Below are 25,805 nucleotides of genomic sequence, written 5' to 3'. Positions count from 1 at the left end.
CAAATTAGCTGGTTGAGAATTAACAGGATTATTTTAGCCTGATAGCAGCATGTTAGCCTGAATTACTTATAGAGCAGCAGGAGAGTTTGTTAACTGCTTTTTTTATATTTCTGCTTCACAAAAGTCTCACATATCTACTGCAGGACAGCCAACAAAACACTTCATATCACCAATGATTTAATCAACTTACTTTATTTAAACACAAACATATGAGTACATTTAGATTATAGCCAGATAGGATATATATTCCACGAGTCAAAATATGATTAAAATATGATCACACACAAAAAAAGGAGAATATCAAAACAGTTGACAGGAGACAGAATAAAACAGCTTCATCAGTTTCAAAGAAATACTTTAAAAATATTGACTTGAATGTAATGTCTTTCCTAAATTCAAATGGATTTAAAATGAAAAATCTATGACAAACTTTTTAGACAGAAGTTGTAAATGTAAATTTTATATTTGTCGCTACAGTCTGACAATCAATGTTATCGGTGAGCAAATTAATCTGTTTATTGCACTTCAACAGTGATGTAGATTTTAGGACTGAGCGGAGATTTGTTACACTGACAAACTGATACTTGTTTGATAGAAATATTTCAGTGTATTTTCAAGATGTTTAGACAATGTCATCATCAGTACTACACTTTTTACCAAAAGTAATTCTAAAAAGAAAATAAATGAGTTCAACATTTTGATTATAATACATTCACATCAGAGCCAGAAAAAGGAAAAAACACACAGTAAAAATGTATAAAAACAGAAAATATATTATATGTGAAAAAAGATTAATATCATTAATAATGATTGTATTCAACCCAACAGGTACAAATGCAGAATCATGTTTAAACCTGCAGTGAATTTGCTTTCATATCATTTAATAAAGGATTTAAAAAGTGATCATAAAATAATGAACATTAAAAGTATATTATTTACAAACAAAAATAACCGATAATTCATACCATTTATTTTCAATGATCCCTGCTTATCACTCGCTGGGGTTGAAATACATTGATTATTTCTTTTTAATTCAGGCTAACATCACTTTTATTTAATTTCAGCATATCGATGGCCAAAGCGCAAAACCTCCTATCTGCACAATTTTCTGATTGGCGGATTTCACTTTGAATGATGAGAACAAGGAAGGCTGCTCATCTTCAGTCTGTCTGCTGGATAATCCCGCCCTTCGTTGTGACAGAAAAGTCACCTGACGAAAACTTCCTATCAGGTTTGCTGGGAACATGTTGAGGCACAAAACCTCCAACCTGCATCAGCACCAGACCGAGCTGAATTCTGACCCTAGTATACTACAATGTAGTAACTATTACATTTATTACACTGGCCCATCTTTTTACCTGAAAACAAGCTTAATTTTATTCTTAATTTAATTTTAATTATTAACTTGATTTAGAGCATCGTTTTGTAGAACCTCTTCCAACTTGCACAAAGTGCAAAAGCTCCTATCTGCAAAATGATCCAGGAAAAGTGGTGAAAAACCTGCTATCTGCACTATGCGAGGCACTAATACCTAGTTGGTATTGTTAACACGTAATATATTATGTATTGGGTATCCTTAATAAATAGCATTCTGCAAGAAAACAAGTTTTTTATAGTTTTCTCAAAAAAGTGCATTTTTCAGATAGGAGACTTTGCTCTTCGGCCATCGATATACTTAATTGATCATAGCTGTAAATGTTCAGTTGTAGCCTGTTCAATACAAATCACATACACTGTATACTAAGTTTTTACCATTTGTTAAAGTACTTTTTACCATTATTTCCCACCTTTAAGGCAGCCATTGGCTTCCACTAATTTATTTATGTTTAACATAATTTTGGCAATAAAATCAGACATGATGTTAACTGTGATGTGAACCTTTTGTAAAGAATATTTTTAGATGTTCCACACAAATACAAAAGTCCTTATTTATATACACTTACATATAGATCTCCTCAGAAACTTTAAACATATCCTCCCTCTTTATATCAGCCCGCCACCTGGGCTTTTTTTTTTTGGTTTTACAAAATTTACAAGTATGAATTTTTTGCTCAGCACTTTATAACTCAAACCAAATCCAGTTATTAATTCTAGTCGAATTTGACAAGATTTTGTTTGAAATATGTTATCAACAGATCCATCACAACAGCTACTTAAAGTAAAAACATGTATTCTTACCCTCTTGCATAGATCTACTGTTGCATTTAACATTTGCTTGAGGAGTGTAACTGTGATTAATGATCTCTAAACTTTAAAAAATATTTTCAGATATCAAAGAGATTATTCTTGTTTTTGTGTTATTTGTCAATTTAATGTCTCTTCTGGTTTTTCAAACTCTCCTCTTTACTTTATATCCTCTGCCCAGTAGTAAGGTTTTTTTTATCTGGTTAGTTGATTCCTCTCAGACTTCAGTAAGGAGATGCTGACCGGAGCCATGAGAGCTGTTGTCTTCAGTTGTTGTCTGCAAGAATGAACAGAAGTGTTACTTTCTATACATGTACTAACTTTTCTACACATCTCATGAGGCTGAGATGCATTTTTGGTATTAAGTTTTCATTTATCCAAATTGCAAAACATATTTTCTCAGTTACCTCTAGTAACATCTAGTCATGAAGATATTATGTTTGTAATTTAGGTGTAACTCCTTTAAACATTTAATTTATCTCTTGCTTTTGAAGGATCTTTTAATATCCAGTATGAACAGGAGGAATGATTACAGCGAGGAAAACCTCTTTCACTGTTCATATGGACCCCTGACTGTTGATTATGATAGAGTTTAAAAATTGTGAACTCGTCCTTTAAAGCCTCAGTCAATGTTTTTCTGATGGGAAAGAAAGAAAGTAGTTACCTTAGACATTGTTGGTTGTGGCTGGTGGAGCGTTGCCTGTAAATAAAGACAACATTAACACTACTAATAAACAGCTGCACTTATTAAAATTCAAAATATACATATCCATTTTTTAACTGAGGAAAGTGTGAAGTTCATGATTCAGAGTTTACAGACAGGGCTGCCTTAACTAATGATTTGACTTACTGACCATCTTCTCTTAATATGAGTCCATGTGTCTGATAAAACGTGGAGCTTTTTCTGTCTCTACATCCTCTTTGATTTTTTTTTTAATAATCAGGATTGTTTGGTCTTTGGTTGGTTTGGTTTGTCTTTTGGTCTATAAGTCTATATTCTTGCTGTGTTTACAGAAATGACTGATACCAGTTAGACTTCTGAAGGTGAACTGGTAATGTATGGCAGAGGCTCGTGTCCAGAAGGTCTGCCTCAGGTTGGTGATTTATGTCTGAACAACTGTACCTGTCCACTCAGTGGCTCCTAGCCAACCTACAAGAGGCCCTTCCTCCTCCTCTGTCTCAGCTTTTTTTACACTTGAATTTATTAATAAAGTTAAATTTGGTTTATTCAGACATTTGGGATTCCTTCATCATGCTGCCTCCCTCTGAGTCATTGTTGTAACATTATTAACATCTTTAGCACCAAAATATTTAACATTTCAATCTTTAAAAGAATCCACAGCAGAAAAGTAAAGCACTTACCTTGGGCAGCAGGACCTCAAGCAACCGCAGCTGTGAATAAACACAAAGTTAACACACATATAAAAAACAAAAACAGCTAAACTAACTATTGTCAAGTTCATTGTACAGAAGTTACAGCCTGGCCAGGACTAACTAAAAGGATTAAGTTGCCGTCAACAAATCAGTGCTTCCTGGACTGCTTTCTATTTATTAATTATACTAACAAGTATTGTGTGATATATCTTATTCCTCTGTGCCGTAGAGCTCTGTTGAACTCTGTGGCTCCGTGGTCAATGAGTCACACCGCTGTACTGTAACTGAGCAGCTTTTAAAGACTCAATTTGTAATTTTTGTTTTTTTGACCCCAAACATTTTTATGGACAAAGCCCCTGAAGACCAGACAGAAGATGTTTTTTATTTTGGGGCAAATAAATGTTATATTGTGTGCAAAAAACAATCTTTTATACATTTTTTTAGTAGGAACAAGTTATTTAAAAGGTGTGTTTAAGTTTAGGATAGCTACTTAATGCTTCTAGTGCTTCTATAACATGGCCCTCAATTATTCATGGATGTCAAGTCAATGACATGGTCTGAAACTGTTTAGTCCCTCCATTAGATAAATCTATTGTCCTTTAAATTACAAAGCGTTAAAATACACAGTTTGAACACTGATTTAATTTGAGGACAATCCCAGAGCAGTATGACTTCAACTGTATGAAATTCAGAGGTGAAAATAAAACTTTATCTAATTTTATTCTCTCAGTTTTGAGGTGATGAGAGCAAATTGCATGATAGAGAAGAACTATATGAATGTATAGTTCATTATATCTCTCCAACATGGTAACAACTTGTGTCCACCTCTGTCTCAGCTTTTTTTAGCCTTAAACTTAACTTAAACAGTTAAATCTGGTTTATTCAGACAGGTTCATCATTCCTCCCTCTGAGTCATTGTTGTAACATTATAAACATCTTTAGCACCAAAATATTTAACATTTCAATCTTTAAAAGAATCCACAGCAGAAAAGTAAAGCACTTACCTTGGGCAGGAACGGCAACAAAGGCAATATCTGTGAATAAACACAAAGTTAACACACATATAAAAAACAAAAACAGCTAAACTAACTATTGTCAAGTTCATTGTACAGAAGTTACAGCCTGGCCAGGACTAACTAAAAGGATTAAGTTGCCGTCAACAAATCAGTGCTTCCTGGACTGCTTTCTATTTATTAATTATACTAACAAGTATTGTGTGATATATCTTATTCCTCTGTGCCGTAGAGCTCTGTTGACCTCTGTGGCTCCGTGGTCAATGAGTCACACCGCTGTACTGGGTGACATGTTCCTTCATCAACATGAACACACTGTCCTTTATTTTGACTCAATCCTGCACACACAGTCCTGCTGCCAGAAATACTCACAACAGTTCAAATGTGGATTCATCCACCGCTGAAAATAGTCCCCAACAAATACACTATTTCCTCTGTTTGTTTGTTAAAAACTACAGTGACAAAATGACTAAGACTTTATTAAAAATATGAAACTAAATATTTCTGATCTACGTCTTCAGTAGGAAGTAACGAGCTTGAAGTTGAGAGCCACAGACAGGGAGGGACGTTGACAAGTATGTAGAGACAGACTCATCACTTTGTTGGTTTTACTTGTTGACAATAAGAAATATATTTAACACCAGTCTGATCCTATAAGCTAAGTAAGTCTGAGCAAAGCTGTAACCTTCAAGTAAAAGAGAAGAAATAAAATAGTTACCTTGATAATTGTTGGGTCCACCTCCTCCTGTTAATAAAGACAACATTAACACATTAATGAACAGCTGAACTTATTACTACTCCTAAACTACATAACTGATTCTAAATCTGGAAAAGCCTCTAACTGAAGAACATCATGACTTGGGACAAAACAAACAGCTGGACTTATTTCAATTCCAAACATGCATATCCATTTTTCAATTGAGAAAAATGATTATCTGAAATTAGTAACTTGCAGAACTTGTGGTTTAACTGAGCAGCTTTTAAAGACTCAATTTGTAATTTTTGTTTTTTTGACCCCAAACATTTTTATGGACAAAGACCCTGAAGACCAGACAGAAGATGTTTTTAATTTTGTGGCAGAGAGATGTTATATTGTGTGCAAAAAATGATCTTTAATACATTTTTTTAGTAGGAACAAGTTATTTAAAAGGTGTGTTTAAGTTTAGGATAGCTACTTAATGCTTCTAGTGCTTCTATAACATGGCCCCCAATTATTCATGGATGTCAAGTCAATGACATGGTCTGAAACTGTTTAGTCCCTCCATTAGATAAATCTATTGTCCTTTAAATTACACAGCGTTAAAATACACAGTTTGAACACTGATTCAATTTGAGGACAATCCCAGAGCAGTAGGACTTCAACTGTATGAAATTCAGAAGGTGAAAATAAAACTTTATCAAATTTTATTCTCTCAGTTTTGAGGTGATGAGAGCAAGTTGCATGATAGAGAAGGGCTAGGGAAAGATCATGGTTTGGGTTAAAATGAAAATAAAAAATAAAATAAAAACAGCTGATGTCTCACTAAAAACACCCGCTTTTGTCGGTTGAAACAGGAAGCGGACATTGGTTTCAAGGTGGTCTTGAACCGTGTTCTCTGCTGATTTCCAAGAAACTTACTAACCGACCACCGACCCCTCCTCCTCCTAATAGGAAAGATCAGCTCATATAGATCGCATGTGAACTACGTCACTTAAGAAATGTTGAGATGATATGTATTGTTGAAATGTTAATATGCTATGTATTTCACATGTTGAAACGTGGATATTCAACGTTTCTGTGGTTTGCAGAAACGTACAATGCCAACGTTTTATTTTGACGACCAGGCTGGAATGTATCGTACATTAAATCTCTCCAACAGGGTTACAACTTATGTGCACTATTTCACTTCAGCTGCAGCGTCAAAGCTCTGGCGGACACAGAGAGTCTGGCAGCAGCTGCTCATGGCCGGTTATCTCTGACTACCAGCTCTACATCTGTTCATGCTACACTGAGCGGTGGTCAGTCTTAATCCACTCTCCTCAACGTCCCCGTACCTCCCGCATCACGCACTACATAGCCACGAGGCCACGCCCCCTACAGTCATCCTGTGCACATCTTTTAAATATGCTGGGATGGATTTTTTGCTGGAAAACTTGCAGGAATCAGTTTCTTTTCTTAATCTTTTTTTTTTTTTTGAGGAATTAAATGTTTTATGTATTTTCTTTTAAAGGATATAAAATAAAATATGGGAAAAATGTATCCACTCCACTGGTACATTGTTGAGAAAACACAATGATTATATATTACACCTACCAATTATCCCGTTTCTATACAACACCACCAGCACTGCAGCCACGACAAGGACGCCCACAACCACCATCACTCCAGCAATAATGCCTACGCTGTTTCCTCCAGCCGGGTCAGGACAATAACGATCTAAAACACAGAAAACATTTACATTAGTTTCACATTTAGTTCACTTTTAACATCATTAATATTTAGTTTCATGTGACTCAGTGTTGATGCATGGTACTAAAATGTAGACGTGATAATCAGTGATAATGTGATAAAAGTGATAAGATACAATTTAATGACACAAAATAACATGAAATGTGGAGACTATGTCAAGAGTCAAAAAGGATTCTTACCAAAAAGGCCAAAATTTCAAAATTCAAAAAGTTGGTTCTTGCCAGTTAATGTTGTGTTTTTTCTCTTGTAGCTACTAACTGTGATGCTAAAAATGAATGAATCCACTTCATCTTCAATAAAGACAAACATTTAAACACATTTTGAATATAATACTCTCCTCCAGTGAAGAAGTAACTTGACAGTAGGCAGCTTTTGATGCAGACTCTTACTGCATCGCACCCTGAGCTAATACAAAAAGGTCCAATATGAAGCATAACTGATTAAGTAAAGACTATATCTGATTTAATACAACGTGGATCTCATTTTCTTATGTTTGTCTTGGTTATAACCTGTCTGATCATCTGATCATTTGCATTTTTGCTCCAAACAACTTTGTTGAACTGTGACAAATTGTAAATTGAAATAAGAAAGTTTCTTACCCCAAATCCTCTCCTCATATACATTGGTTGCACTGTGACGGACTTCACATCTGTATGAAGCAACGTCACTCCTTAAAATCTCCACACTGTCTCTTCTCTGGTAGGTGTCATCTTCATTTGGTCGAACACCTGAGGTCAACAACCCGTCCTCTTTAGTCAGAACACGGCCGTCTCTTTTGATCTCCAGTTTGATGTCTTTTGGGAGGAAACCTGTGGCCAGGCAGGTCAACATGACGATTGCCTCAGTTTTGGTGTTCGTAGCAAACACGTACACATCTGGCGGAGCTGGAAAGAGAAAATGTTAGGTGAGTTAATGTTTGCAGGGAGGCTACATAGCATTATGCTAAACCACATGTGATACTGTTTGTACCATCCTCATAATAAACTGAACTAATAGAATCTGTTGCTACAACTACTACAACAAATAGTGACAATGATATCTTTAATTATAACAAAAGTATAACACAAAAACATACTAGTGATACTAAACTTAGCAACATAAAAACACTGCTGCTATGACACACACTTCGTTTCATTATTTCTGCTCTTTTTCAAAACAATTTGATCATGTTTGTTATTGAATATGGTGTTTACGAGGGTTGGGTTCCAATAGCCGGTTCTCTTTGTATTTGGTTCCATGATGGCAAAGTACCGGATTTGTTGAGCTCCAGGGCTAATTTCTTTTATTAGCAAAGACTGGTGTACAGAGCAGACGGAGAACAGTTTTCTCATTTACAGTATATACTGTAGCTGACGCTGTCTGTCTTCTATCAGCTGTAACCAATGAATGTTAACGCCTTGAATAACTTGACATATTGACAGTTAAATCAGCTTCAGTTGTCAAAATCTCCCGCTCAAACTTTAATTTATATCATATTAATTATTTAAGTTAATCAACTTAATAGTTCAGAATCAGGACTTCCAGTATTTGAAACAAGTAGTTCATGAAAAATAAAGTGTACAAGTGGGTCATAGCAGTTATTTAAATGTGTCAGATACATATTTAATCAATATTTAATATCTTCTGCTGCTCATCTCACTTTCAGGTTGTTGCAACAGGTTGTAAAATGGAACCAAAACTGAAGTGTTTCTGCCTTCTTTCATGAAGTTATTTTTAACTTTTATTACAAATGTTGAAAGCTGAACCTCAGTGGATTCAAAAGGATTCAGAGTCAATAAAATACTATTGAACCATAATCCTAGTGAAGTGCTGTTTGTTGATGGGAAATGTTGCCACATCTGGACCTGACAATTTTCCATCACAAATACTAAAATTCAGGGAAAACAAACAAAAAGCCAGATTTTGTGTGAATACCAATAACATCAAGACCAGCTGATTTAATGTTTGACATTTTAACAACCTGCATAGTAATCCTTCTATTACTAAAGCCACGTCTATAATCTCTAGTAATAATGGATATAAAAATAAAGAAATGATTTTCTGTCATACATACGGGCTGTTTGCAGCTGCTTTTGTCCGTATGTCAGGAACTTGTTCAACCAATCTATACACTCATTCTCCAGGTAGCCTTTAGTGTATTCTTTTAGGACCTGGACACCATCCCACTTTCTCTTGGTCGGGACTGCTATATCAGTGGAGGCAACCCAGACTGCATTGGCATCGTCGAAGGACAGGAAGTCTCGTCCATCATAGTTGTACATGTCAATGCCGCGACTAAACGTCACATTGCCATCAGGCCTCGTCTCACCCTCACAACCGTGCATCCGCTGAAGAATATGGACATCTAAAGGGGAGTGACAATGAAATAAATTACAGAGAATGAGGGCATGGAAAAATGCAGCAAATAATTACAATTAAAACAGTTTCATTGAAGCTAATTAGAAGTTATCACTTGTTCCTGATTTAAGGAAAAAAAACAGCTTCATTTTTGCTGGAACATTTATCTTTACTAAAAGGTATTACAGTTGTTAATTTCATAGTGTTAATTATTGATTCATCAAAAGATGATCCCAGTCTGACACAGTTCATGGATCTTACCATCATCAGTCTGATTCATTCGTTTCTTCAGGATGTCAATTTTGTCTTTGAACCACTGCTGCTTGCTCTGGCGGGACTGTGTCTCTTTCTCCCAGTAGTCTGCTAGAAGTCGTTCTTCCATCCAGGGCTGCTTGGGAACTGTTTTCTTTAGATCACTGTCATAGTAGTCGATCATCCTGCCGTCCATCAGACCCATAGCTGTGAACTCGTGGATGCCCGGAAGTCTAACAGGTTTGGAGAAGGCAGTGTAGATGTACATGAGGGAATGTTTCTCTGACAGTCACACAGAGAGAAAAACAGACAGACATGTTTACAGACGAGGCAGATGAGCTCCAGCAGATTTGACTTAATGCTTTGGACTCTTACCGATCTATTTACTGGCATCAATCAGAATATTTAGCCACATGTATGAGCCAAACAATACGTTCAGGAGATTACAGCATATACATCATTATTATCACAAAGAATAATTTGATTAAAATGGAAATTATCAGCCCCCCTATGGCTTGTTGACCTGATGTTTGTGAACCTACAGAAAATAAAAGTTTGCACAAAGAGCCTCCAACAAACTTTATTCAACTCTGTGAACAACCGCCAACAGGACTAGACTGGACATTTTTTATTAATCATTTTTTAAATGTTATTATTGTTTATTTTTTGCATCATTGTCTTTTGAAACTTATTGGTTAACAGTTTTATATTATCTGCGTATTTCGACATTCACTCACTTTCAGCCCAGCACCTGCCCTCTTCTACCCTCACCTTCTCTTGGCTTGTTGATACCAATGATAGACCTGCTATAACAAACTGTTCTTTCTTTAATTTACTCTACTTCATTTGTAGGTTGATGTTGTTTACAGCTGTAACTATTATTCCAGTAATCATATTGGCACATTTTGATAATCAATAATTGTTTCAGTTTTCTTTTCAAGCAGAAATGTCAAACTTCCTGTGGTTATCTGTTCCCTTTTTATTTCTTTTATGTATCAGTAAATTCTTCGCCTTTTTTAGATTTTGGACTGTTGGTTGGACAAAACCAACAATTTGAGGACATCTTGAACTTTTGGAAAATTGTCTAATGTATTAAAAAAATGTATTAAAAAAGAACAATTATTTGAGTCATTAAGAAAATAATCGGCAGGTTAATCTATAATTAAAATCATCATTATTTATGTTTATGATAATGTCCTTATTTTATCTTTTTAGTATTTGAACATGAAAATAATCAAACTCACTGACGACATGTTACACTCTCAGGTGATAAGTTACTAAAGATTTTCTAAGTAGTTGATCAATTTTCTCATGTCTGTTTTGATGTAATAGGCTTATGGAATAAGAGTATATTACAAAAAGTCAACGAAAAATCAAAAAAGTCAGTCTATATGAATAAGTTAAACTCAAATAATCAACAGAAAACTGTCAGAACTGTGTCTTTTTTACTTTCACTTTTAACCGGAATCACATTAATGTGTAAAAAAATAAATAAATAAATAAAAAATCTCTCTCTTACCGCTGTTTACCGTCAGTCCCGTCCCCAAAAGGACGAAAACTGCGATGAAATACATCTTCACCACAAAGTAGACTCCGTTTACATTTCTTAAAGTTCGTGTTGTCCAAGTGTTGGTCGATGTTTTAACTGCATGACGGCAAACTGCTTCCTGCTTCCTGCTTCTCAGGTCTGTCTTATATAGAAACGTTTCTATATAACGTTTCTATATCTATTGTCTGTCTGCTCTGCACGGTGCGTTCAGGTGCTGCTCGTAAAGTAGGGACATTATTCTGCGTTCAAGTCACGTCCAAGTTTCCTACTTTTAGTACTTTTTGCTGCATGGGATCATTTCGTTCAGATAACTGTCTTAAATCAACAGTAGGAGCCCAAATTAACATTGAAACACATTGTGACTGTAGCTTTTCTGATGTCTTCTGTGTTAGAACAACATTACCTGCTACTAAAGACACTGGTGTCTCATTGCCATTTATCAAGGGGTCTGTTCAGCTGGCCATCTACTACCAGTTGATCAGATGACAGCAGACAAACTCTTCGTCTCCTTGTAGCTCACTCTGCATACAACAAAGAAGAAGCTTTATTGATCCGTTTACTGAAGGTTTCAGGTCCTAAATATGTACAGCTAGAGGCAAATTTAAGGTATCCCGCCACAGTAGGTATAAAGAGGTGAAGGTTTATTATTAACCATCAATCTTCTTCCCAGTGTCATAACATTACAGCTGATGTGTTGTGTAAAGTTATATTGTCACAGCATGCAGCCGTGAGGATTAGTCTGGTGCAGATTACTAAAACATAGTTAAACATGCAGGCTGTAGTTTATCTTGGTATCTCTAGTATAGTTAACAATCACTTATGTAGCGTTTTAGTCTAAGTAAAATCTCAGCTAATGAAAGAGACAGCATACTAACCTAACGTTAAGCTAGATCATGTAATTAGTTTGGCCTGGCACAACTAGAACAGGAAATATCACCTCATAGCCATAAACTGATGCAATGAGATCATACATGGCAGGTGTGACAAGGTGACCCCCACAACCAACAGTGACAAAGTCCCCAGCTGATTTCTTTACAATGTTTGGGATAAACTGTGAAAGTTTTGTGTCAGCTGTCTAAATGACATAGATTCACTGTCCACTAATGCTGTGAGAACATTCCCACTATCAGTAGTCACATCTGTGTAGAATAGACTATCAGTCTTTGAGAGTCTTTACAGGCTTTGCACAATCAGTGTTTTCTGTGACGGCACTATGTTGCTGTAGGTGTGACACAATAGTTCATAATCATCAATGTCTGTCAATGTCCAGGGTGAGCTGTGCTTTCCTGCCCTGCATGCAGATCATTCACTTTCCCTGCTGACCATAGAGAGGACGACGTCTCCCTTCTGGGCAGTTACATCTTGAATGGCCAGATAGGCGACACAGGAAACACAGCTTGTTCTCTCGACAGTGTGTGAGGGCAGAGTGAGAGCTGTCTTTACTTGACTTAACATGGCGTGTCATTTAAGCCCTCAATTTTGGAAGCTGCTTGTTGGCTTTTTATTGGCTTGGGCATAACCTGGGCCTGAAGCAACACTTTCTCTAGTATTCCAGACAACCTCTCTAGAGCAGAGGCGTCTTGACTCAGCTTTTTTCTGGGGATGTCTGAAACTAAAGTAGCATTAGGGCTAACGTCAACTTTATTCATATGGATTCTGCTACACCTCTCAGTAGAAGACCTGAGTCCCTTCTCTAGTTGGTATCCATCTAACACTTCCTGAACCTCACGAGCTCACCATTTATCAATTGTCTCGGACCTAAAGGTAAGAGCTAAATCTCTACTGGGGCAGTGACTTCAACTCTGGGGTTGTCAAACATTTTACCCTGCTCTTTAAGACAACTTGCAGCAACATCAGCAGCAATATATGCAAATGGATCCTCTTGTTCTTTTGGCAGGCTGGAATAAAAGTCAGCTCGGGGCACAGAGGAGCAATGACTAGAGCTGAAATGTTTGTGCAGGAGTCCATAAGTGGCCTGTTAGTGATGCTGGACATCAATTTCACCGTTTCCTTTTCCAAATTTCACAACATCCTTTGCTCTGCCTCTTAGGTGGATGAACATTTCCTCAGCTTGGTTTTCCAGCTGAACACCACTTTTTCTGATGTCAGTCTTCCATAGACTATGAATATAAGTACACAGACACATACACTCATAAATATTATGCATATGAATACATCATTGCCATGAATTAGGGAACATACACATTTGCACACATACACAACACATGTAAATTAATTATGTGATATGAGTATTTTTCTGTGTCCAGCTGCAGTTACTTATTGTCTCTACACACCTGACAGCAGTGATCAATGCTTACTTTTTTGTCAAGGTGTACATGTGTTCCTAAATGAAAAAATTAGGAGCACACAGAAATTTAGCAGCACACTGAAAAATGTTCAAGTAACTGTTTATTAAAGACAACAATTTATCACATACATATTTAAATGCTTTGTGTGTGTGTGTATGTAAATCAAAATTTATGTTCTCATTAGGGGTGCTTGATTATGGCAAAAAGCAGAATCACAATTATTTTTGCTCAATATTGACATCACGGTTTTTTAACATGATTACTTTTTGACTATCATTTTTGGCGATTGTCCATATATGCACATATTTTTTCCCACTTTGCTGAGGAAACTATTACACATGCAAGCATAGATTGTACTACGTATGATCAAAAAAGACAATATATGATGGAAGAACTCAGGAAGACTGGAGTTCCAGAGCTCAGCATTAAAACTTTAATGAACCTGCCAAGTGGGTGGGGTAGCAGTTTTGGGGTTTTTTTTTTTAATTTATTAGACAGACAGGATTGATGTGTAGGATTTAATATTTGGTCTACAGTCCGAAGTGGAGGGTGGTGGTAATGTGCCTAATATGCTATAATTTAGCTATCGTTGAAGCGTGTGGCCGTGGTGTGGCATTGAGTTTTGATGTTTCGCCATGACAGAGGAAATTGCTATAACTTAAGTTCAAATGCTCCAGTCTGCCCCAAACTTTACATGTTTGATAAGAGTCCCGACCTGAACACGTCTTCATGACAATATTCAGTCAGTAATGCAAATTGGCTGAATAGCGCCCCCTACAAAATTTCAGTAAAGCAGCCCCAGCAGCAGGCAAAACAGTGGACAAAGGAAGTGATGTTCATCTCCTTCTTGCACTGTCTGAAAACAGCCCGGGTCTGAAGACATCTACATGCCCGTGACAGAAGCCCTTCGATTGCGTCGTGGCCCGACATGCGTGGAGGTGCGAGGGCCCGTTCAACGCTGCTTGCAGCTTTAATTACTATTACTACTCAATGCAGGTACAAATTTACAACAGCAGGTGGCAGAGTTGTCCCATTTAGCGGGATTTAACCTGAACCTTTTTCAACACACTTGTAGTGACAGAACAAGTGCATATCTGTCACTCTGTGTGTGTGTGTGTGTGTGTGTGTGTGTGTGTGTGTGTGTGTGTGTGTGTGTGTGTGTCAAACAAGAGGGCATGGCATTGTGATGGTGATTCCCATGGCATTTTTTTTCATTTGCTCCGATTTGTGTCTCTTAAATACTGATTCATGTCTTTGAAATACAGAGATAAAAGTAAGATCAAAGCTTCCGATGACATAGATGCCCACAAACATCCATACAGACTCTCCTACACGGCAAAAACCAAACAAGGCATCCTAAACCATCAGTTTATTCATGTAGCTGCTAGTCGTTGCTAAATTAATAAATACAGCCAGCTCCGGAGCTATGTAGGTCTTACCTGTGACACACACACACACACACACACACACACACACACACACACACACACACACACAGTCATTTCTATTCTGAATTTTTTGAATGTTTAATGTTGAATTTTAACATAAGAACTTTGAAGGGTAAAAGGACACTTTACATAGACTATAAATTAACAGGTCAGATTCTTTAATCTTGTAAAAAATTCTCCCTTGCCTCCAGCATATTGAAAATATTTATACTTTTGTGTGTTTTCTTTTATAAAGTTTAGTGTTAACATAACAAAAACTGGCATTTAAAGGGTTAACATCCTGAAAATTAATGAATATTTGGAAATTATGATCAAGACTGATGTGGGTGTAAAAAAAATAACTTATTTCAAAGTGAGGCACAAGGATTAAATGCATTTTTGCACTAAATGACTGTGTGGACACACTGTGGATTTTGGCCTCCATCACTTACATTGAAAACACATTTGAAGGATCTTTTAATATCCAGTATGAAGAGGAGGAATGATTACAGCGAGGAAAACCTCTTTCACTGTTCATATGGACACTTGTTTTAAGACAGATTTGACAAATTGTGAACTTGTCCTTTAACAGTGATGAAAGTGTGAAAACTGTGACGACATTGTGTAGCACAACATAAAACAAGATAACAGCAGTAACAATGTAGGAACACACATAATATTTTGTGTTCATTATTCAAGATAACTTCATCCAAGTTTAACAGATTAATCCTCAAACTGCCTTGAAAGAACCAAATTAGCTGGTTGAGAATTAACAGGATTATTTTAGCCTGATAGCAGCATGTTAGCCTGAATTACTTATAGAGCAGCAGGAGAGTTTGTTAACTGCTTTTTTTATATTTCTGCTTCACAAAAGTCTCACATATCTACTGCAGGACAGCCAACAAAACACTTCATATCAACAATGATTTAATCAACTTACTTTATTTAAACACAAACATATGAGTACATTTAGATTATAGCCAGATAGGATATATATTCCACGAGTCAAAATATGATTAAAATATGATCACACACAAAAAAAGGAGAATATCAAAACAGTCGACAGGAGACAGAATAAAACAGCTTCATCAGTTTAAAAGAAATACTTTAAAAATATGAACTTGAATGTAATGTCTTTCCTAAATTCAAATGGATTTAAAATGAAAAATCTATGACAAACTTTTTAGACAGAAGTTGTAAATGTAAACTTTATATTTGTCGCTACAGTCTGACAATCAATGTCATCGGCGAGCAAATTAATCTGTTTAATGCACTTCAACAGTGATGTAGATTTTAGGACTGAGCGGAGATTTGTTACACTGACAAACTGATACTTGTTTGATAGAAATATTTCAGAGTATTTTCAAGATGTTTAGACAATGTCATCATCAGTACTACACTTTTTACCAAAAGTCATTCTAAAAAGAAAATAAATGAGTTCAACATTTGGATTATAATACATTCACATCAGAGCCCGAAAAAGGAAAAAACACACACAGTAAAATTGTATAAAAACAGAAAATATATTATATGTGAAAAAAGAAAATGTTTCATTAATAATGATTGTATTTAACCCAACAGGTAGAAATCATGTTTAAACCTGCAGTTAATTTGCTTTCATATCATTTAATAAAGGATTTAAAAAGTGATTATAAAATGAAATAATGAACATTAAAAGTGTATTATTTACAAACAAAAATAACCGATAATTCAAACCATTTATTTTCAATGATCCCTGCTTATCACTCGCTGGGGTTGAAATACATTGATTATTTCTTTTTAATTCAGGCTAACATCACTTTTATTTAATTTCAGCATATCGATGGCCAAAGCGCAAAACCTCCTATCTGCACAATTTTCTGATTGGCGGATTTCACTTTGGATGATGAGAACAAGGAAGCCTGCTCATCTTCAGTCTGTCTGCTGGATAATCCCGCCCTTCGTTGTGACAGAAAAGTCACCTGATGAAAACTTCCTATCAGGTTCGCTGGGAACATGTTGAGGCACAAAACCTCCAACCTGCATCAGCACCAGACCGAGCTGAATTCTGACCCTAGTATACTACAATGTAGTAACTATTACATTTATTACACTGGCCCATCTTTTTACCTGAAAACAAGCTTAATTTTACTCTTAATTTAATTTAAATTATTAACTTGATTTAGAGCATCGCTTTGTAGAACCTCTTCCAACTTGCACAAAGTGCAAAAGCTCCTATCTGCAAAATGATCCAGGAAAAGTGGGGAAAAACCTGCTATCTGCACTATGCGAGGCATTAATACCTAGTTGGTGTTGTTAACACGTAATATATTATGTATTGGGTATCCTTAATAAATAGCATTCTGCAAGAAAACAAGTTTTTTATAGTTTTCTCAAAAAAGTGCATTTTTCAGATAGGAGACTTTGCTCTTCGGTCATCGATATACTTAATTGATCATAGCTGTAAATGTTCAGTTGTAGCCTGTTCAATACAAATCACATACACTGTTTACTAAGTTCTTACCATTTGTTAAAGTACTTTTTACCATTATTTCCCACCTTTAAGGCAGCCATTGGCTTCCACTAATTTAATTATGTTTAACATCATAATTTTGGCAATAAAATCAGACATGATGTTAACTGTGATGTGAACCTTTTGTAAAGAATATTTTTAAATGTTCTGCACAAATAGAAAAGTCTTTATTTATATACACTCACATATAGATCTCCTCAGAAACTTTAAACATTTCCTCCCTCTTTAAACAAGCCCAGCCACCTGGTCAACTGACGAGCTGTTTTTACTAAATTTACAAGCCAGAATTTTTTGCTCAACACCTCATAACTCTGATTTTATTTCATGATCTGTCTTCAGGCTTTTCAAAATGTCTCATCAAATCCAGCTGTTACTGATTTTAGTCAAATTTGACAAAGATTTTTTTTTAAATACGATATCAACAGATCCACAACAGCTACTACTCTCAGATTTAAGTAACGAGAGGCTAACCAGAACCATGAGAGCCGTTGGCAGAGTCCTTGTCTGAGCTGTTAGCAGAGTCGTTGTCTGAGCCGTTGGCAGAGCCGATGGCAGAGGCGTTGGCTGCAAGAATTAACAGATGTGTTACTTTCTATACACATACTGATGCTGCTTTTCTACGTATCTTGTGGGGCTGAAATGCATTTTTGTTATTAAGTTTTCATTTATCCAAATTACAAAACATGTTACCTCTAGTAATATCTAGCCATGAAAATAGTATATTAAGTTTTTGTAATTTGGGTGCAATTCCTTCAAACATTTAATTTATCTCTTGCTGCCACTTGAAGCTGCCAAAGCATGAACCTGTGTGGTGCAGATTTCAATCAGTGAACAGAAGATACTTACCAGAACCACCAGGGGGACTAGAGACACCAGAGTCACGGCTGTTGAGAGACCCATCAGACGCTGTGAAGAAAAGAAAATGCATTGAGGTTTGTAATAACTGCTTATATCCAATCTGTGTTTTCTGGACTGCTTTTGATTTATTTATTCTCTGAGGATACAACGGAAACTAAAGATAAAATGCTTTAAAATACTGTTTCAGGACCTGAGTCAATGTCTGCAGAGGAAGAGCTTTCTTTATGTTATAAATGATGATATATAATAGATTAAAGTGATGTAACATCACAACAGTTTCGGACATTAACAAAATGTTTTGATGGCTTCCTGTAACACCATTAAGACCAGCACCTCCTAACTTCACTTCCTGTTTGGTTTAAAACTTCAAAGATTAAACTCAGTCATCTATTGTTTTTTAATCTATTATTCAAATTACATGAACATTGGTGGGTGCAGAGTTGGGTAATATGGATAAAACACTGAAAACAAACATTTTTTACCATGTGATTTGTAATTAATAATTATTTTAAAGTCAACTAAAACATAATGTTTGATTTTTAATAAACAGTTAAAGTATTGAAGGTCTCATGTTGGGCCAGACTTTAGTCATATTTAGATTATTAATTTAGACGTAACAGACTAAAATCTGCTTTTAATGTATTACATTCATTTTTTACTTTATTTTTTACAATAACGCAGCTAAATCAAAGTTTACTTTCTTAAACATCCCCTCCAGACATGTATAAAGACATAAAAATACTCTACGTCTAATGATAATGTCTCTCATATAGTTTTTGCACAAGAAAAGTATAATTACCAGTTTAAAATCCTAGAAATATCATCTACTCCTTCTCCCTCACTTCTGACTGTGTGGACACACTGTGGATTTTGGCCTCCATCACTTACATTGAAAGCACATTTGAAGGATCTTTTAATATCCAGTATGAACAGGAGGAATGATTACAGCGAGGAAAACCTCTTTCACTGTTCATATGGACACCTGACTGTTGATTATGATAGAGTTTAAAAATTGTGAACTTGTCCTTTAAAGCCTCAGTCAATGTTTTTCTGATGGGAAAGAAAGAAAGTAGTTACCTTGGACATTGTTGGTTGTGGCTGGCAGAGTGGTGACTGTAAATAAAGACAACATTAACATTACTAATAAACAGCTGCACTTATTAAAATTCAAAATATACATATCCATTTTTTAACTGAGGAAAGTGTGAAGTTCATGATTCAGAGTTTACAGACAGGGCTGCCTTAACTAATGATTTGACTTACTGACCATCTTCTCTTAATATGAGTCCATGTGTCTGATAAAACGTGGAGCTTTTTCTGTCTCTACATCCTCTTTGATTTTTTTTTTTTTTAAATGATCAGGATTGTTTGGTCTTTGGTTGGTTTGGTTTGTCTTTTGGTCTATAAGTCTATATTCTTGCTGTGTTTACAGAAATGACTGATACCAGTTAGACTTCTGAAGGTGAACTGGTAATGTATGGCAGAGGCTCGTGTCCAGAAGGTCTGCCTCAGGTTGGTGATTTATGTCTGAACAACTGCACCTGTCCACTCAGTGGCTCCTAGCCAACCTACAAGAGGCCCTTCCTCCTCCTCTGTCTCAGCTTTTTTTTACACTTTAATTTATTAATAAAGTTAAATCTGGTTTATTCAGACATTTGGGATTCCTTCATCATGCTGCCTCCATCTGAGTCATTGTTGTAACATTATAAACATCTTAAGCACCAAAACATTTAACATTTCAATCTTTAAATGAATCCATAGCAGAAAAGTAAAGCATTTACCTGTGTCAGGAACTTCAACGACTGTGTCTGTGAATAAACACAAAGTTAACACACAAAAAACAAAATCAGCTAAACTAACTATTGTCAAGTTCATTGTACAGAAGTTACAGCCTGGCCAGGACTAACTAAAAGGATTAAGTTGCCGTCAACAAATCTGTGCTTCCTGGACTGCTTTCTACAGAAGACAGAAGATGTTTTTAATTTTGTGGCAAATAAATGTTATATTGTGTGCAAAAAACAATCTTTTATACATTTTTTTAGTAGGAACAAGTTATTTAAAAGGTGTGTTTAAGTTTAGGATAGCTACTTAATGCTTCTAGTGCTTCTATAACATGGCCCTCAATTATTCATGGATGTCAAGTCAATGACATGGTCTGAAACTGTTTAGTCCCTCCATTAGATAAATCTATTGTCCTTTAAATTACACAGCGTTAAAATACACAGTTTGAACACTGATTTAATTTGAGGACAATCCCAGAGCAGTAGGACTTCAACTGTATGAAATTCAGAGGTGAAAATAAAACTTTATCTAATTTTATTCTCTCAGTTTTGAGGTGATGAGAGCAAGTTGCATGATAGAGAAGAACTATATGAATGTATAGTTCATTATATCTCTCCAACATGGTAACAACTTGTGTCCACCTCTGTCTCAGCTTTTTTTAAACTTTAACTTAACTTAAACAGTTAAATCTGGTTCATCCAGACAGGTTCATCATTCCTCCCTCTGAGTCATTGTTGTAACATTATAAACATCTTTAGCACCAAAACATTTAACATTTCAATCTTTAAAAGAATCCACAGCAGAAAAGTAAAGCACTTACCTGGGGCAGCAAGAACTTCAAGAAGTGGTACAGCTGTAAATAAACACAAAGTTAACACATAAAAAACAAAAACAGCTAAACTAACTATTGTCAAGTTCATTGTACAGAAGTTACAGCCTGGCCAGGACTAACTAAAAGGATTCAGTTGCCGTCCTGTTAATAAAGACAACATTAACACATTAATGAACAGCTGAACTTATTACTACTCCTAAACTACATAACTGATTCTAAATCTGGAAAAGCCTTTAACTGAAGAACATCATGACTTGGGACAAAACAAACAGCTGAACTTATTTCAATTCCAAACATACATTTCCATTTTTCAATTGAGAAAAATGATTATCTGAAATTAGTAACTTGCAGAACTTGTGGTTTAACTGAGCAGCTTTTAAAGACTCAATTTGTAATTTTTGTTTTTTTGACCCCAAACATTTTTATGGACAAAGACCCTGAAGTCCAGACAGAAGATGTTTTTAATTTTGTGGCAGAGAGATGTTATATTGTGTGCAAAAAACAATCTTTTATACATTTTTTTAGTAGGAACAAGTTATTTAAAAGGTGTGTTCAAGTTTAGGATAGCTACTTAATGCTTCTAGTGCTTCTATAACATGGCCCTCAATTATTCATGGATGTCAAGTCAATGACATGGTCTGAAACTGTTTAGTCCCTCCATTAGATAAATCTATTGTCCTTTAAATTACACAGCGTTAAAATACACAGTTTGAACACTGATTCAATTTGAGGACAATCCCAGAGCAGTAGGACTTCAACTGTATGAAATTCAGAGGTGAAAATAAAACTTAGTCTAATTTTATTCTCAGTTTTGAGGTGATGAGAGCAAGTTGCATGATAGAGAAGAACTATATGAATGTATAGTTCATTATATCTCTCCAACATGGTAACAACTTGTGTCCACCTCTGTCTCAGCTTTTTTAAAACTTTAACTTAATTTAAACAGTTAAATCTGGTTTATCCAGACAGGTTCATCATTCCTCCCTCTGAGTCATTGTTGTAACATTATAAACATCTTTAGCACCAAAATATTTAACATTTCAATCTTTAAAAGAATCCATAGCAGAAAAGTAAAGCACTTACCTTGGGCAGCAGGAACTTCATCATGTGGTTCAGCTGTGAATAAACACAAAGTTAACACACATATAAAAAACAAAAACAGCTAAACTAACTATTGTCAAGTTCATTGTACAGAAGTTACAGCCTGGTCAGGACTAACTAAAAGGATTAAGTTGCCGTCAACAAATCAGTGCTTCCTGGACTGCTTTCTATTTATTAATTATACTAACAAGTATTGTGTGATATATCTTATTCCTCTGTGCCGTAGAGCTCTGTTGACCTCTGTGGCTCCGTGGTCAATGAGTCACACCGCTGTACTGGGTGACATGTTCCTTCATCAACATGAACACACTGTCCTTTATTTTGACTCAATCCTGCACACACAGTCCTGCTGCCAGAAATACTCACAAGAGTTCAAATGTGGATTCATCCACCGCTGAAAATAGTCCCCAACAAATACACTATTTCCTCTATTTGTTTGTTAAAAACTACAGTGACAAAATGACTGAGACTTTATTAAAACATGAAACTAAATATTTCTGATCTACGTCTTCAGTAGGAAGTAACAAGCTTGAAGTTGAGAGCCACAGACAGGGAGGGACGTTGACAAGTATGTAGAGACAGACTCATCACTTTGTTGGTTTTACTTGTTGACAATAAGAAATATATTTAACACCAGTCTGATCCTATAAGCTAAGTAAGTCTGACCAAAGCCGTAACCTCTAAGTAAAAAAGAAGAAATAAAATAGTTACCTTGATGATTGTTGGGTCCACCTCCTCCTGTTAATAAAGACAACATTAACACATTAATGAACAGCTGAACTTATTACTACTCCTAAACTACATAACTGATTCTAAATCTGGAAAAGCCTCTAACTGAAGAACATCATGACTTGGGACAAAACAAACAGCTGGACTTATTTCAATTCCAAACATGCATATCCATTTTTCAATTGAGAAAAATGATTATCTGAAATTAGTAACTTGCAGAACTTGTGGTTTAACTGAGCAGCTTTTAAAGACTCAATTTGTAATTTTTGTTTTTTGACCCCAAACATTTTTATGGACAAAGACCCTGAAGACCAGACAGAAGATGTTTTTAATTTTGTGGCAGAGAGATGTTATATTGTGTGCAAAAAATGATCTTTAATACATATTATTTGGTAGGAACAAGTTATTTAAAAGGTGTGTTTAAGTTTAGGATAGCTACTTAATGCTTCTAGTGCTTCTATAACATGGCCCTCAATTATTCATGGATGTCAAGTCAATGACATGGTCTGAAACTGTTTAGTCCCTCCATTAGATAAATCTATTGTCCTTTAAATTACACAGCGTTAAAATACACAGTTTGAACACTGATTTAATTTGAGGACAATCCCAGAGCAGTAGGACTTCAACTGTATGAAATTCAGAGGTGAAAATAAAATTTTATCAAATTTTATTCTCAGTTTTGAGGCGATGAGAGCAAGTTGCATGATAGAGAAGAACTATATGAATGTATAGTTCATCAAATCTCTCCAACATGGTAACAACTTGTGTCCACCTCTGTCTCAGTGTTTTTTAAACTTAAACTTAATTTAAACAGTTAAATCTGGTTTATCCAGACAGGTTCATCATTCCTCCCTCTGAGTCATTGTTGAAACATTATAAACACCTTTAGCACCAAAATATTTAACATTTCAATCTTTAAAAGAATCCACAGCAGAAAAGTAAAGCACTTACCTGGGGCAGCAAGAACTTCATCACGTGGTACAGCTGTGAATAAACACAAAGTTAACACATAAAAAACAAAAACAGCTAAACTAACTATTGTCAAGTTCATTGTACAGAAGTTACAGCCTGGCCAGGACTAACTAAAAGGATTAAGTTGCCGTCAACAAATCAGTGCTTCCTGGACTGCTTTCTGTTTATTAATTATACTAACAAGTATTGTGTGATATATCTTATTCCTCTGTGCCGTAGAGCTCTGTTGACCTCTGTGGCTCCGTGGTCAATGAGTCACACCGCTGTACTGGGTGACATGTTCCTTCATCAACATGAACACACTGTCCTTTATTTTGACTCAATCCTGCACACACAGTCCTGCTGCCAGAAATACTCACAAGAGTTCAAATGTGGATTCATCCACCGCTGAAAATAGTCCCCAACAAATACACTATTTCCTCTGTTTGTTTGTTAAAAACTACAGTGACAAAATGACTGAGACTTTATTAAAAACATGAAACTAAATATTTCTGATCTACGTCTTCAGTAGGAAGTAACGAGCTTGAAGTTGAGAGCCACAGACAGGGAGGGACGTTGACAAGTATGTAGAGACAGACTCATCACTTTGTTGGTTTTACTTGATGACAATAAGAAATATATTTAACACCAGTCTGATCCTATAAGCTAAGTAAGTCTGACCAAAGCTGTAACCTTCAAGTAAAAGAGAAGAAATAAAATAGTTACCTTGATGATTGTTGGGTCCACCTCCTCCTGTTAATAAAGACAACATTAACACATTAATGAACAGCTGAACTTATTACTACTCCTAAACTACATAACTGATTCTAAATCTGGAAAAGCCTCTAACTGAAGAACATCATGACTTGGGACAAAACAAACAGCTGGACTTATTTCAATTCCAAACATGCATATCCATTTTTCAATTGAGAAAAATGATTATCTGAAATTAGTAACTTGCAGAACTTGTGGTTTAACTGAGCAGCTTTTAAAGACTCAATTTGTAATTTTTGTTTTTTTTATGGACAAAGCCCCTGAAGACCAGACAGAAGATGTTTTTAATTTTGTGGCAGAGAGATGTTATATTGTGTGCAAAAAATGATCTTTAATACATATTATTTGGTAGGAACAAGTTATTTAAAAGGTGTGTTTAAGTTTAGGATAGCTACTTAATGCTTCTAGTGCTTCTATAACATGGCCCTCAATTATTCATGGATGTCAAGTCAATGACATGGTCTGAAACTGTTTAGTCCCTCCATTAGATAAATCTATTGTCCTTTAAATTACACAGCGTTAAAATACACAGTTTGAACACTGATTTAATTTGAGGACAATCCCAGAGCAGTAGGACTTCAACTGTATGAAATTCAGAGGTGAAAATAAAATTTTATCAAATTTTATTCTCAGTTTTGAGGTGATGAGAGCAAGTTGCATGATAGAGAAGGGTTAGGGAAAGATCATGGTTTGGGTTAAAATGAAAATAAAAAATAAAATAAAAACAGCCGATGTCTCGCTAAAAACACCCGCTTTTGTCGGTTGAAACAGGAAGCGGACATAGATTTCGAGGTGGTCTTGAACTGTGTTCTCTGCTGATTTCCAAGAAACTTACTAACCATCCACCGACCCCTCCTCCTCCTAATAGGAAAGATCAGCTCATATAGATCGCATGTGAACTACATCACTTTAGAAATGTTGAGATGATATGTATTGTTGAAATGTTAATATGTTATGTATTTCACATGTTGAAACGTGAATATTCAACGTTTCTGTGGTTTGCAGAAACGTACAATGCCAACGTTTTATTTTGGCGACCAGGCTGGAATGTATCCTACATTATATCTCTCCAACATGGTTACAACTCAGTTTGTTCCTCTCACACAGAGCTGCTGGAGACGTTAGCAGGTCTGATAAGAGACGTCGTGCTGCTCAGAGAACCCTGGTTATACAAATAATTGATTCCTTTTCTGTGGAAGTAAACACAACACATGGGCCCGCTGATAACTAACTGTGCTGTATTAAAAGCTGTATGATGTATGTATTATGTGCTGTATTATAAAGACATTCAGACTGATGACGGTAACATTAACATGATAAACCGCAGGGCTACAGCTACGTACTGACACTCCCTCACAGACACACACACACC

General features: G+C 35.7%; 2 protein-coding genes across 2 annotated transcripts in view; both read right to left on the bottom strand.

Annotated features, from left to right (window-relative positions):
• LOC137198241 (class I histocompatibility antigen, F10 alpha chain-like) overlaps positions 1–25,805 on the bottom strand; it is a 105,245-nt gene that overhangs the window by 44,465 nt on the left and 34,975 nt on the right. The window contains exons 4-5 of the mRNA XM_067611950.1: positions 7,620–7,904; positions 6,865–6,987 (exon numbers count right to left, since the gene is read on the bottom strand). Coding sequence (XP_067468051.1) covers positions 6,865–6,987; positions 7,620–7,904 — 408 coding nt within the window. The remainder of the gene's footprint in view (positions 1–6,864; positions 6,988–7,619; positions 7,905–25,805) is intronic.
• LOC137198238 (class I histocompatibility antigen, F10 alpha chain-like) overlaps positions 1–25,805 on the bottom strand; it is a 150,103-nt gene that overhangs the window by 91,719 nt on the left and 32,579 nt on the right. The window contains exons 12-17 of the mRNA XM_067611943.1: positions 24,386–24,412; positions 23,660–23,692; positions 22,691–22,717; positions 21,962–21,994; positions 5,290–5,316; positions 4,563–4,592 (exon numbers count right to left, since the gene is read on the bottom strand). Of these exons, the coding sequence (XP_067468044.1) occupies positions 4,563–4,592; positions 5,290–5,316; positions 21,962–21,994; positions 22,691–22,717; positions 23,660–23,692; positions 24,386–24,412 (177 nt within the window). The remainder of the gene's footprint in view (positions 1–4,562; positions 4,593–5,289; positions 5,317–21,961; positions 21,995–22,690; positions 22,718–23,659; positions 23,693–24,385; positions 24,413–25,805) is intronic.

This window comes from Thunnus thynnus, chromosome 15 (assembly GCF_963924715.1).
Source record: "Thunnus thynnus chromosome 15, fThuThy2.1, whole genome shotgun sequence".
Taxonomy (NCBI): domain Eukaryota; kingdom Metazoa; phylum Chordata; class Actinopteri; order Scombriformes; family Scombridae; genus Thunnus; species Thunnus thynnus.
The sequence above is the reverse complement of the archived record's forward strand: the minus strand, read 5'-3'. Positions and strand labels throughout refer to the sequence as shown.